Source organism: Ceratotherium simum, chromosome 7 (assembly GCF_057802395.1).
Source record: "Ceratotherium simum simum isolate JZ-2026a chromosome 7, ASM5780239v1, whole genome shotgun sequence".
NCBI classification, from domain to species: domain Eukaryota; kingdom Metazoa; phylum Chordata; class Mammalia; order Perissodactyla; family Rhinocerotidae; genus Ceratotherium; species Ceratotherium simum.
In genome coordinates, this window is record NC_141906.1 from 42,082,480 (window position 1) to 42,094,716 (window position 12,237).

General features: G+C 34.7%; 1 protein-coding gene across 4 annotated transcripts in view; it reads left to right on the forward strand.

Annotated features, from left to right (window-relative positions):
- Window positions 1-12,237, forward strand: part of TMEM135 (transmembrane protein 135) — a 236,672-nt gene that overhangs the window by 210,621 nt on the left and 13,814 nt on the right. For 2 of the 4 annotated variants that reach the window (XM_087433562.1, XM_087433560.1), the window contains 4 exons: window positions 1,824-1,877; window positions 5,684-5,830; window positions 8,304-8,373; window positions 11,546-11,713. In XM_087433562.1, the coding sequence (XP_087289688.1) occupies window positions 1,824-1,877; window positions 5,684-5,830; window positions 8,304-8,373; window positions 11,546-11,713 (439 nt within the window). The remainder of the gene's footprint in view (window positions 1-1,823; window positions 1,878-5,683; window positions 5,831-8,303; window positions 8,374-11,545; window positions 11,714-12,237) is intronic. The other 2 variants (XM_004434089.3, XM_087433561.1) reach the window with 2 other exon arrangements.

Below are 12,237 nucleotides of genomic sequence, written 5' to 3' on the forward strand. Positions count from 1 at the left end.
TCATAATGAAATTGCAAATTCATTTGTGTTTGCCCTTTTATATTTGAAAGCTACTTTTTGATGTTTGGTCTGCAATTAGATTCATTGTTTAAGGTCACAAATGTGCAATCCTGACTAGACCAAGTTGTCAGAATCCTTTATCTATTCAGCATTGCACAAAGATAAATGGCTATCTTTTCACAATAACATACCAAAGCCAAAATTTGTTCCCAGTTGTATATAATCTTTTAATCAATCAGCTCCTTTCTGTTTTCCAGTCAATAGACTCCTAGCCTATCCCCTCACTACCCCATCTATCTAGAAATTACCCAATTATAGGTTTTAAATTACTGAGAAACACTTTCTTCAGATGGAGAAAGATGAGTTTAAGAATTTAAATGCTATAATTTTCCCATGCACATTTTTAGCTTAACATATGAATCCTTTTGCCTTTACCCTCATTCTGTGTGAGGTGGATGATTATGTAGTATGTTAGCTAAATTCTGTGGTTACATTTCTCACTGTTACCATGACCACATGTGTTAATTGAATCATGTTGCTTAATTGAAATGAATTTTTAAGTGTTTTAAAACATCTCTGTGTACGTGGATTAAATTTTTTTCTGACATTCTTTGTCTGCCAATAAAAATGTATATATTTAAAATTGTTGATAGATTTCTTATATTTTTGTACATTTCCTTTGTGACCTTCATATAAAAAGCATGCAGAAAGAACTGCCCAATTAGATTTGAGGCTGTACTTTTTATCCAAGAATATCCAGTGTCTAATATTAACATACATTAGAGCATCATTGTATCACCAATCTTTATAATTTCTCCAAGGGATTTTGATACTAGATACCCAAAGATTCTTTAGTAATTTGATCATACCTATAAAGCAGGCCGTTAAGACCAGTATAGTAATGTCCCCATTTAAAAATCTTGTTTGAATATCTTTTGCAGATCTGAGAATCTTTTTTTTCTTAATTGCCATGTAGTTTGAGTGTTGCCCAATTAAAAGAAATACAGTTTCAGGAGGAGATATAAGAGTAAACCATGACTTTTAAGTCAGATGAACTTTTTTTTTCCCCTCAATTCTGATTACTATTTATTTTGTGACCTCTGGGAAATTGCTGCATTTTGTGGGCCTCTGCACATCTATGGACAAGAGAAACACCTATTCATAGAGTTGTGACATAATTAAATGAGACAACACATATAAAGGGCCCAAAACAATGGCCAGCAATAGTAAGCACTCAATATATTATCTGGAATTCTCTCTCTGTGCTCTCCCCCGACTCCTGCCCTGTTCCCCATGCTATTTTACCCAATTCTGATTGGGCTCACTCAGAAGTTAAAACGGGTGAACTAAACTTGAAGCCTTTTTGTGCCTGCTGACTCCACATTGCTCTGCATTCACTGAATTAATAAGTAGGGAAAAGTCAGGACCTTGAATTGACCTATACATAATACCCAGCAGGTGTATGTGGCCTTTTTCTTTACAACAAATTGCTCCCCCAGGGATTGGGTAGAGTGAAGAATACTTCACTCCCAGCCTTCATTTTAAGTCCACATGGAGTCCTTAGAAGATTTGCTTAACTCTCTCTTCAACCTGCAAATCTGAGAGTTGAGCCTTAAATTATGTTAATATAACATAGGAAAGCATTATCAATCATTTTGTGTAAGATGGTTGCCTCATTGTTTGTTTGCTTGTTTGACCATTTGTACTGCTCAGATAATTGTTCTGAAAGAGTTTCACCTTTTAAGAAATAATCATTTTCACAAAAAATTTTAATAGCTGTTTAATATACTACTTTATATCTCAAAACATGTTATCATTGTAAGTTTTTGTTTTAGGTGCAAAGATGGTTTGAAAGGATTTATATTCTCTGCCCTTAGGTAAGTAGCATATTTTATTTACCTTTATGTTAAGAGAAAATTTGCAAGTTAACTTTTTAAAAAAAAGTGATATCACTATATGTAATTATAATAAATATTTATTGACTCAGTTTTTAAGCTGCAAGTAATTTTAGAAGTCACAAAAGTAACTTTGTGGATGTTTCATTAAAAAAATAATTTAATAGATTTTTTTCCCCCTGAAAATCAGTCCATCAACAACTACTTTTGGGACCTGTTGTGTGCCTTATCCCATGGGATGTTAGAAAGGAATTACAAGAACTCTCTTTTCAAGGAGCTTGGAGACACAAAGCTACACATGAACAACTACTGAAAAATTAAGTACTTAATTGTGTGGTACCAGATTACGGGCTTCTTTAGGGCAGGCCTCATGCATTGTCAAACACATTGTGGATTATAAACTTCACTAGAGTCATCTTTTCACCTCGTAGCCTGTCTCTTACCACAGTGATTGGTACTGGTGGATACTGTAGAAGTGTTGGTTAGCATTAGCGGGTATTTTATAGTTCACCGAGCATTTTCACATAGATTAGAAAATTAAATTTTCGCAACAATTCTATGAGATATGGGTATTTTTATGCCCACGTGACATAATGAAGAAACCAAGGCTTAGGATGTTTGGCTAATTTAATTTAGTATCACACAGTGACTATAAATACTTACTCCAAACCCAGTGCTCTTCTAGTTTATGTCATGAATGTTGCCTATTTTATTCTCCAAAGTACCTAGAGTAGATGCTTAGTGAAGATTAATAGTGTGGTATTTATTGCAAATATAGGAGGGAAAAATTGGGGTGGGCTTCAATACCAGGAGAAGCTTTTATATGATTGTCTCATAGGATTATTTTGAGAATCAAATGAGTTAATGCATGAAAAGTGTTTAGGACTGTGCCTGGCACACAGTGCTCAAGAAATCTTGGCTATTATTGTTGTTATTGTTCTTATGAGTGATAAGCCCTAATCTGTACTTGAAGGATAGCTTTAGGTAACTGTAAGGGAAGAGGGAGAGCATATGAGTGGAAGTGAATAGAAGAAGGTAGAAGAAGCTTGAAATTGTAAACATAAAATGTGAGGTCAGAAGGGAAAATCAACTTAATTGGTATAAAAAATTTATATTAGGGAATATAAGGATATTTTTTATGATAGGTAGAGTATAGCCAGATTATAGATGACCTAGAAAAAAAAATAAGACAAACTTGGATTTGATAAGATGGGCAGTTGGGAGCCACTAAAGGTTTTTGTGCAAGGTAGTTAACAGTGTTTTAGAAAGATCATCTGGCCACAGAATTTGGGACGTGGAAAAAGAGAGAAAATCAGAAGGAAAAGAGAGACAAAGTTGAGACTAGTAATGGAAGCAATGAATACCTAGTGACAGTTATTTTCCTTCTTTTTCTTCATATCCACTCCTTAACAACAGCTAAATATTGAACACCTAAGTGCCTGGAAAGAGATGCTATTAACAAAAGTCAAATGGCGTGCAAGGAATCTGGTTTGAGAGGGAACAAATTCAGTCTCTTGTGTGACTGAGAATATCTTTGGAAACTCTGTGGTAGCAATAACTAAGCCATAATACACAGCAGTAATTTCTTCATATTATATTTTTCATTAAAAGATCATGACACTTATTAGCAAATAACTTTTTGTTGTTGTTGTTGCATTGGCTCTAAAGGATTCTGTGTTAAACTGAAAGTTGGTAACACAACCAGACGTTGGTTCTCCCAAAGAGAAAACTTTGCCTTTGTTCCTGCATCTCTCCTTGGACTCTCAGAATCCTTGCAAAAACTCGAAATGTGTCAGATATTTTTGTGTCTCTTCTTCAAATCCACTTATAATAAAGTGCTGATTTGGACTGTTTACACTTAAAATTTTCTCTATATTATAGGAAAATATTCTGGAAAAATGTTATTAATTCTTGCTAGTTCTACATAGATAATATTAGAAGTTATGGAATACATAGAAAGAGTCAAGGACAGAACCATGGGAGAAGAGCCAGTCCAGGTGTCTGAAGGTATGCTAGCCCTGCTCCATCATGGTTTAAAACACAAAAGTGACAGAGCTTGATGATTAAGAACCCAGGCTTTAGGGTCAGACACTTCTGGGTTCAAATAATTACTGATGTTCTTGGCTATGGACAAGAAGCTTTTTCATGCTAACTCTCATGGAAATTATGGTACCTACTTCATAGTGTTGCTGTGAGGATTAAATGATTTAATATTTATAAAAGTATTATGCCTGTCATGTAGTAAATGCTAGTTATTACTATGTTCATTCATTCAATATGTATTAACTAAATATTTACTGTGTGCCAGACACTGTGCTAATCACTGGGATATAATAGTGAAGAAGAGATACATAGTCTCAAAGACCTCACAGTTTAGTGGGGGATGGAAACTACTAAAAAGGTGCTTCCTGTACTGGGAGTTCAGTGGGCTATGAGAGCACAAAGGAAGGATTGCTAACCCACTCCAATTTGGGGCAGGGGCAGCTTCTCCAAGGAAGTGGTCTCTAATCTGAGATGGCCAGTCCTGGCCAAAATAGCAACACTGTTCTGAAAGGTGTGGGAGATGTTATTGTATCTGTTCTAGCATGGTTTTGTCTTGTTTATAAAGAGCAGTAGTATGGATCTTAAACTCTCCATGCACACCCACTATTAAAAACCAAATTCTTTTAGACTAACAGTTATCAAGAATGCACAGCTGCCAGCTGGTGACAGACAGTCTCATTGCACACCCCTTATGATTTGATAAGCTGGATATCTTACCAAGTTTGTCCGAATGGGGTGGGTTGCACTTGTTGATGTAACAGCTTTTTCCTTCTCTCTTTTATGAGTTAATTAAATTTTCTAATTGTTTGTCTTAGGTCCTATGTTCCAGAATTTTAGTGTAGTATTATTGATCCCCTATTTTATCTATATTTTATGATATTTTCTGAAAGTTCAGCAGGTAGAGTTCCCTTAAGAAAGCTTAGTTATTCTTTATAAGAGAAATGACTCTTACAGTGAAGGTGCAAACAGCAGAAATGAAAACTCTGATAAAGGATACTGATAAGTAGTATCTAACAGTGGTAACATTTTCTTTGCATTGTCTTTGGAAAATTGTAGTCCAGTTTTGATGAGATAGGAATAGTGTCTTCTCCTGGATATTAGGTTTTTCTGAAGAGAAATAAGTAGATTGGAATAACATTGAATTTAAGTTTTTCTAATGAAATAAGGTGAGGGTACATGGAATCTTGACCATTTTCCAATACTCATTCTTTAGTTACCTGTATTTCCCTATGTATAGGGATGACCTTCTACTGTACTGCAGCTGTTCTATGACTCAGTGACATTAGATAAAAATTTAGAGTAAAAAATGAGAAACACATTTAATTGTGACTATTAGCAGATTTTAGAGAAAAAATAGAATTTTTATCATTAATTAGCAGATCCAAGTTAGATAGTTCATCTGCTTCTTTGTTTGAAAAGACTTTAAGGTTTGTAATACTTTGAAAAGTGGTGACCTAAGTTAACAGGGTGCTTCATAAGAGTGCTATGCTGTATTTTACTTGGTTAATTTGATTTTAAAATACCTTCATTGTCAAACGAATGACTATTAACATTTTCTGAGCATTTGGATTTTAGAAGTCTATTTTTTTAAAGGATGATTACATTTTGTATAAATTGTGAAAAATATTATTTCAAATGATAAGGTACTGTAGAAAATATATTTGTATATAAACAAAATTGGTTTATTTTCTCATTTTTTTTTTTTTAAGGGCGAAAAATGCCTTACATTGTGCTCTTTTCTTTAGGTTCATTGTAGGGAAGGAAGAAATTCCCACACATTCTTATTCTCCAGAGGCAGCATATGCAAAAGTGGAACAAAAGACAGAGAAACATGAGGAAAAACCAAGAAGAATGAATATAATTGCTGTAGTCAGGAAACTTGTGGATTCAATGTGAGTTCTTTGTCTTGATATTTTAACACACTTTGTCATTGTTTTATATGATATTTCTGCCATGCCAAGATATTTTTGTTTGCTTTTCAGGTAATGATAATTTTTTACCAGAGACTGTGCATAGAGTTTTATAAAAGGCACATGACGGCAAGTGAATGTTATTTATTATTTCTGGCAGGACTGTAGACCATCATATGCCTTTAAAATAGACTTACATGAAATTGAAATACTTTTCTATTTCAAACTAGGCAGAGTTGCAGGAGGCTAGACTGGGGAACTTTCAGGAAACAGATTAACATGTGCTAATTGAATGTGCCAAGTATGGAAAAGAGAAAGAAGAGTTCTGAGAGAGATTCAAGAAGATACAGGAATAATAAGGAGCAAACCCTTAAGTAAAGGATATTTTGCAAGAGTGGAAATTTTGGGGGCTTTGGAAATAAAATAAGAAATCTTTATTTGTATATTATACAAGAAAGTCTGTATTTCATACAAATCTTCATTTGTATTTCAAGTATAGAAATTTAGGAAATGAAATTTAATGGTTCAAAATTAGAACATCAGCCAATAAAAATAATGTTGGTAGTGATATTTTAGAGGGTATGGAGTGAGTTGACAATATAGAAAGTTAAGGGATCAGTTTTGGAAAGCTGAAGCCCTTTAAGAAATCAGAAGACCTAGGTTTGACTCTTCATTCGCCCCTGGCAGCTTTGTGACTATGGGTAAGTGATGTAACCACTCTGCATCTCCAAGTCCTCATCAGTTAACTGGGGTTAATAATCTCTATTAAGGAGTGTTGTGTGCACTAAATGAAATAACATATGAGTTGCCTTACATACATGAGCAGAGAGTAGGTGCTCAAAATTTTCTCTGAATTTAAAGACTGTCATCATTTTAGCATACACCGCATACAGAAGGTAAAAGGAAAGAAAGGAATAGTAGATGGCAGGGATAATTGTGGTAGTGAACTTATTTAAGCAAGTTCAAAGTAGTTATGAGTTACCTTAGTGGAGAAAAGGGAGAGGGGATCCCTGTTAATGGAAATCATGTAAACAAGAATCATAGGGGGATGCAGAGAATGTATTTTGTGGGTGAATGATGCCTTGGGTATCAGAACTAGTCAGGTCATGGCAGAACTTGTCAGAGCAGCCTCAGTGAGCCCATTGGTGTGAAAGCAGATGCAGGATAATACAAAAGCAAAGCAGATAATATAGGAGATGGACAGTCCAGTACTTGGGAAGCCATTATAGTGAAAGACTAAGGAAAGATTCAATGACAGTATAGTTGATATCAGAAGTAAACTTCACTAACAAAGACGGTTTAACAATTTCTGTGTGGTTCTGGTAGCGGTGGTTGAGAAATGTCTTTGAAGAGGACACTTAGAAGTATGAAGAGTGATGGTTTGCATAAGGCAGTCCTTCTCTGATTCCCCTCTTTTCAGGCCCCCAGCTTTAATCACTCAGCACCTTCACATGACCAGATATGTCATATCACTCTAATGACCTAAGGCCTGTGGTCAGTGTGAACTGTTGCTGTCACCCTTGACTAGGAAAGGCTGCCTCTACTCCAGCTGCAGGGCAGAATTGGGTTTCGGAAAAGGTCTTGCTAATCAATTTGCAGATGGAATTAGATGTGGAGCCAGAATATCACTCTACAAGTTATTATTATAAACAGGAAAGAGGTAATGTATTCCAACCATTAAGATAATTAATTGACTGCAGTCTGAAAGAGTTATAAAGAGTACTTATTTTGGAACATGAACTCTTCAAAGAGAAAGGGGAGAACTAAACCCATGTTAGATTTTACTTTTTTACACCTAGAGTGAGTAATTAGTCCTGGAGTCAACATACCAAATAATTAAAATAAGTGTGTCTTGAACAGTAGTCCTCCCAGCAGAAATATTTATTAAACACTAGAAGAGTAAGTAGTTTACAGCTAAATCACAACCTACTTTTGAATTCCCACACGATCTATTTCTATATTTGTTTTAAAAACTGAATTTCAAATTCTAATACTATATCATGTTTCTTTTCCAGATGTTTTCTCTCAAATATAATTAAGTAAAAATTCCTGTAACCTGATCACATTCTCACTGTGATTTTTGCTCCAGTACTGACTTCATGGATGATTTATGACCGTTATGCTTTACAATAAGTGATTTAAAGCTTCCAAAAGATTTGGCAGAGTATAGAGATAATACATACATATTTTTCATATTTAGTCACAAGTATTTACCAATATGGTTTTTCTGTTCCATGTTTGCATATTTTATATGTGTCAAATGGTGAGCAGCAAAGAAAAAAAAAATCTCTTATCTTTGCTTCTGTATGTCCTAAGAAATCAAAAGATGCACACATTTAGAAATGAGTAAGTAATGTTTTCTCCTTTTTTGGTTATAGAATTTGAAGCAGATCTGCACACACTTATGTACACAAACACACACATTTTAATTATAGTTTTTTTGTTTTAATTTTAGATGTAAGCATGGACCAAGGCATAGATGTTGCAAACACTATGAAGATAACTGCATCTCTTATTGCATTAAAGTATGTATGTAAAAGTATCTACTTTATTAATCATGGAGAATATGTATAGAAATAGCTTATTTATTATAACATAATTTCAAAGTAAATGGAAAAGTTGACAATAATTGCTGTTATTCTTTGCATTTGACTTGAAGAATAAGAAATTTGTGAGAAATAGGTAACGATTTAGCTTTTCGTGTTCACTTACCAGATCCTTAGTCAAATAATTTTAAAATTAGCTTATTTAAAAATTAGTGTAAAACTTATGAAGTAGAAGAGCAAGTGAAACAACAACAAAAAAGAAGGAAAAATAAAGTCATTAAAATTTGTACTTTGTCATATATGCTCATTAGAATACCTCCTGGAACAAGGCCCCTGAACTGTGCTGTGTGCTGGTGGATCAGGAGTCACACACATGCGCTGTGTACAATCTGGTACAGAGGCATTTGGTTTTGGACTTGTAAAGCTGTTACATTTTTTAAGGCATGGAGGTAACTGGAGCACGCCCACAGTTGCTCTACATTAAGAAAGTTAGCTCTGCCCACTGGCATAAATTCCCCACTCCCTAATGTGTTAGTGTACTAGTGCGGCTCTCCCACCCCGTCCCCCACCCACGCCTGCCATCGCCCCATCCCCCATCACCACCAACTCTGAGAAGGAAGTTATTTTCATTGCAGTTAGTCTGGCACAGGTGGTGCCACCTGCTACAAATTCTTTAGTTTTGGATGGTGCTCTAACAATTCTGATGCTTTAAAAAGTTTATGTTCTTTCTTACAACATCTGATCCCCACTCACTTGATGATGAGACAAGCGGAGTTGTACGGCACCCCAAAAGACAGCCTCCTGATGGTCACCCTAGAAGGGAGGGACTGTATCACATTAGTGCTTATCAATGTGAACGCCTATGGCCTAGTGTTGATGGTGGCATTTGCCCAAGCCAACACTTGCCCTTAGAGTCCCCAAAGATATGACCAGGGGTAAAAGCAGTAGAGTGTTTTTTCAGTTGTGCAGTGGTTTCTGATACATTCCTTCCAAATCTGATTTCCTGCCCCACTTTTAAAGTGGCAAAAAAAAAAAAAAAGGCAACATTGCTGGCAGCCTCAGAGTCTGCCAGCTCCCGGAGAGTTATTATTCCCTCCAACTGGACATAATTCTAGTTCAAGGGGAAATTTCAGGAGGGGAACTAAAAGAAATATTCTGATTAAATCAGAGGTATTTGAGAAATTTTGGGGAGGGGGAGGTGATATTAAAAAAAAATTATATGAGAAAGTTAGAATTACTGAGCAATGAAAAAAATCTAGTCATTCTTTCAAATGTGTACCAGTACTATAAAGTTGGTAATTTATGTCTAAATTGTAATATTATGTCCATGAGTGTAAAATTATTTGGAGACCTGCAGGTGAAGAATATTTACATCACGAATGTAGTAAAATATTTTGACAATGCCCCTCATTATTCCACATGTTAAATCGTATCCCTGAGTAAATATTCGTATGAATTACATTCCCCTCAACTCACTCTACTCCATTCACACTAACTTTTTCATAGTTCCTCATGCCTGCCGATCTCTTTTTTGGCTTTGTGCTTCTGTCCAAGCTATCTGAAATGTTTTTCTCATGCTAGCTCCTTCTCTTTTGTGTCTATTTAAATGTCACATCCTCAGTAGCCTTCCCTTACCATTCATTCTAATGTAGGTTGCCCTGTTAATTTGTCTCCTAGTGCCCTGATTATTTCCTTCACAACACTTATTGAAATCTATAATTATTTTATGTTTATTTGTTTATTTATTTTTTCTTCCTCTAATGAGCATGGAAGTTCCATGTAGGCAAGAACTTTGTGTCCTCTCAACCACTCTAATCCTAGCGTCTAGTGTAATGGTTGACACATAAGAGGCATTCCGTGAATATTTTCTGAATACCTGAAAGGGAGAATGGAGGAGGGATGAATGGATCTCTTGAAAATAGCATGAAAAGATTGAACATGAGTGTGATCCTTGAATCCTTAGATTAATGTTATAAGGTTTCAGTGGCAAGATAAAAATGTGAACATTTCATGCATTAAACAAATACTAGTCAGTTTCAATTAAGTAAATGGATGGTAATTCATACTAATTGTTTGGACAATTTAAATTTAACAAACTATTAGGTAGTTTCAGGTAAGTTGTGGAATATTTCTTCATAGTAATTCAGTTTATTTCTAAAAAAGAAGGCTGCTATCTGGAAGAATCTAACCTGACCTTTGGAACTTAGCAGGCAAGCACTGCTAGTAATGTAGACATTTTCCCATCCCAGTGGGGAAGAGAGAGAAGAAGGATGGGGGACCAGTGTTACAATGTATTGGTTGAATCATGTATAAAGTACTATTCTTTTTGATAACATTTTGTTTTGTGCTAATTGGAATTTTTCAGTGTCTCAGTATTAAGTGACATCTAAACTTCATTTTCCCAAATACTGAAATGAAATGGACCAACGATAGTCGCCCTCTCCATTGCCTCTTGCACTCTAAATAGTTGTAGGTAATATGGTGAAATGTGGCAGCAACTATGGATTTGTAACGAATTTGTTTTTCAAGTTTTGATTGGTGTACCTTAAAGCTACCGTTCCCTAGAGATATTTTAGCCTGACACAATTGAGCACAGAAATAAAAACCTAGATATAATTATTTTTTTTCCTGGGAAATTCTTTTAACCTGATTCTTTAAAAAGTTGACACCAAAGGTCTAAACAAATAATAAAATTATTTTTCTGTCAAAAGAATTCTTACTTATACTAATGATTGAGGAGTTTTTTGTTAAAATTTCCAAAAGCATTTGATTTTAACTATTTTTTGGAATTTCAGTGCTTTTGTTCCTAAAACTCAGTTGTGGTTTAGGAATTGTAAACAACTGGTTATTGTCAACAAAATGTCAAGAAATGGAAGTTTGGTGCATAGACGAGCTTGGCCAGTGCTTGTGAAACTTTTTAAGTCTTTATAAAATCAAAGAAAGTATATTCACGGCAAGATGTCACCCTTATTTTTAAGGTAATTGTTTTAAAATTGTTTGAGGTTTTAAGACTTCATTTTGAAAATGGCTGTGATGTATACTTGTATTAATTTTTTTCTGAGTCCTGTTTCAATTCTGAGACAGTAAAATTCATATCTATCAAACTTCAAAATTTGGTTATAAATCAGAATTTCCTCCCAATTTTCTCTAGGGTTTCATCAGAATGTTTAGCGTGGGATACTTGATCCAGTGCTGCCTCCGAATTCCCTCTGCATTTAGGCATCTGTTTACACAGCCATCCCGGCTACTTTCTCTCTTCTACAATAAAGAAAACTTCCAGCTTGGAGCTTTTCTGGGCTCTTTTGTTAGTATATACAAGGTAAGGCTTTCAGAAGAGGAAAGAAAAATGGGAAATGAAAGACATGGCTGTTGTTAGAATGAGATATGGCCTTAAGTCATCTAACATCTTTTTTTAAATACTTCTTTCTGTAGTATTCGTAAATATCTTAACATCACCAAATGTACACAATACATTGGGAATTGAGGTTGGAGAAATTTCTTCTTTTAAAATGTTACTTAATATGCTTGCAAGTATAGACATATTTGCATTTATACATAATATTAAAGATTTTCAAAGACTCATTCTTCTTTCAATAGCATAGACACTGAGAAAATATGAACTTTCTGATATTTCTAGCATCAAAAGTGATATTAAAATACCTGGTCTGTTTTTCTTAATCATGTGTACTGTCTGGTTATTAATTTAAACATATTTCAGATCTTTCTAGCTGATATCAATACTTAATAGAATCAGTAAGGATTTTGTGTTGTAACTTACGAAAGCAACGACTGATTTTCCCTATTCCACCCACTCACTATTCCTACTACACTCTCTCAACTAAC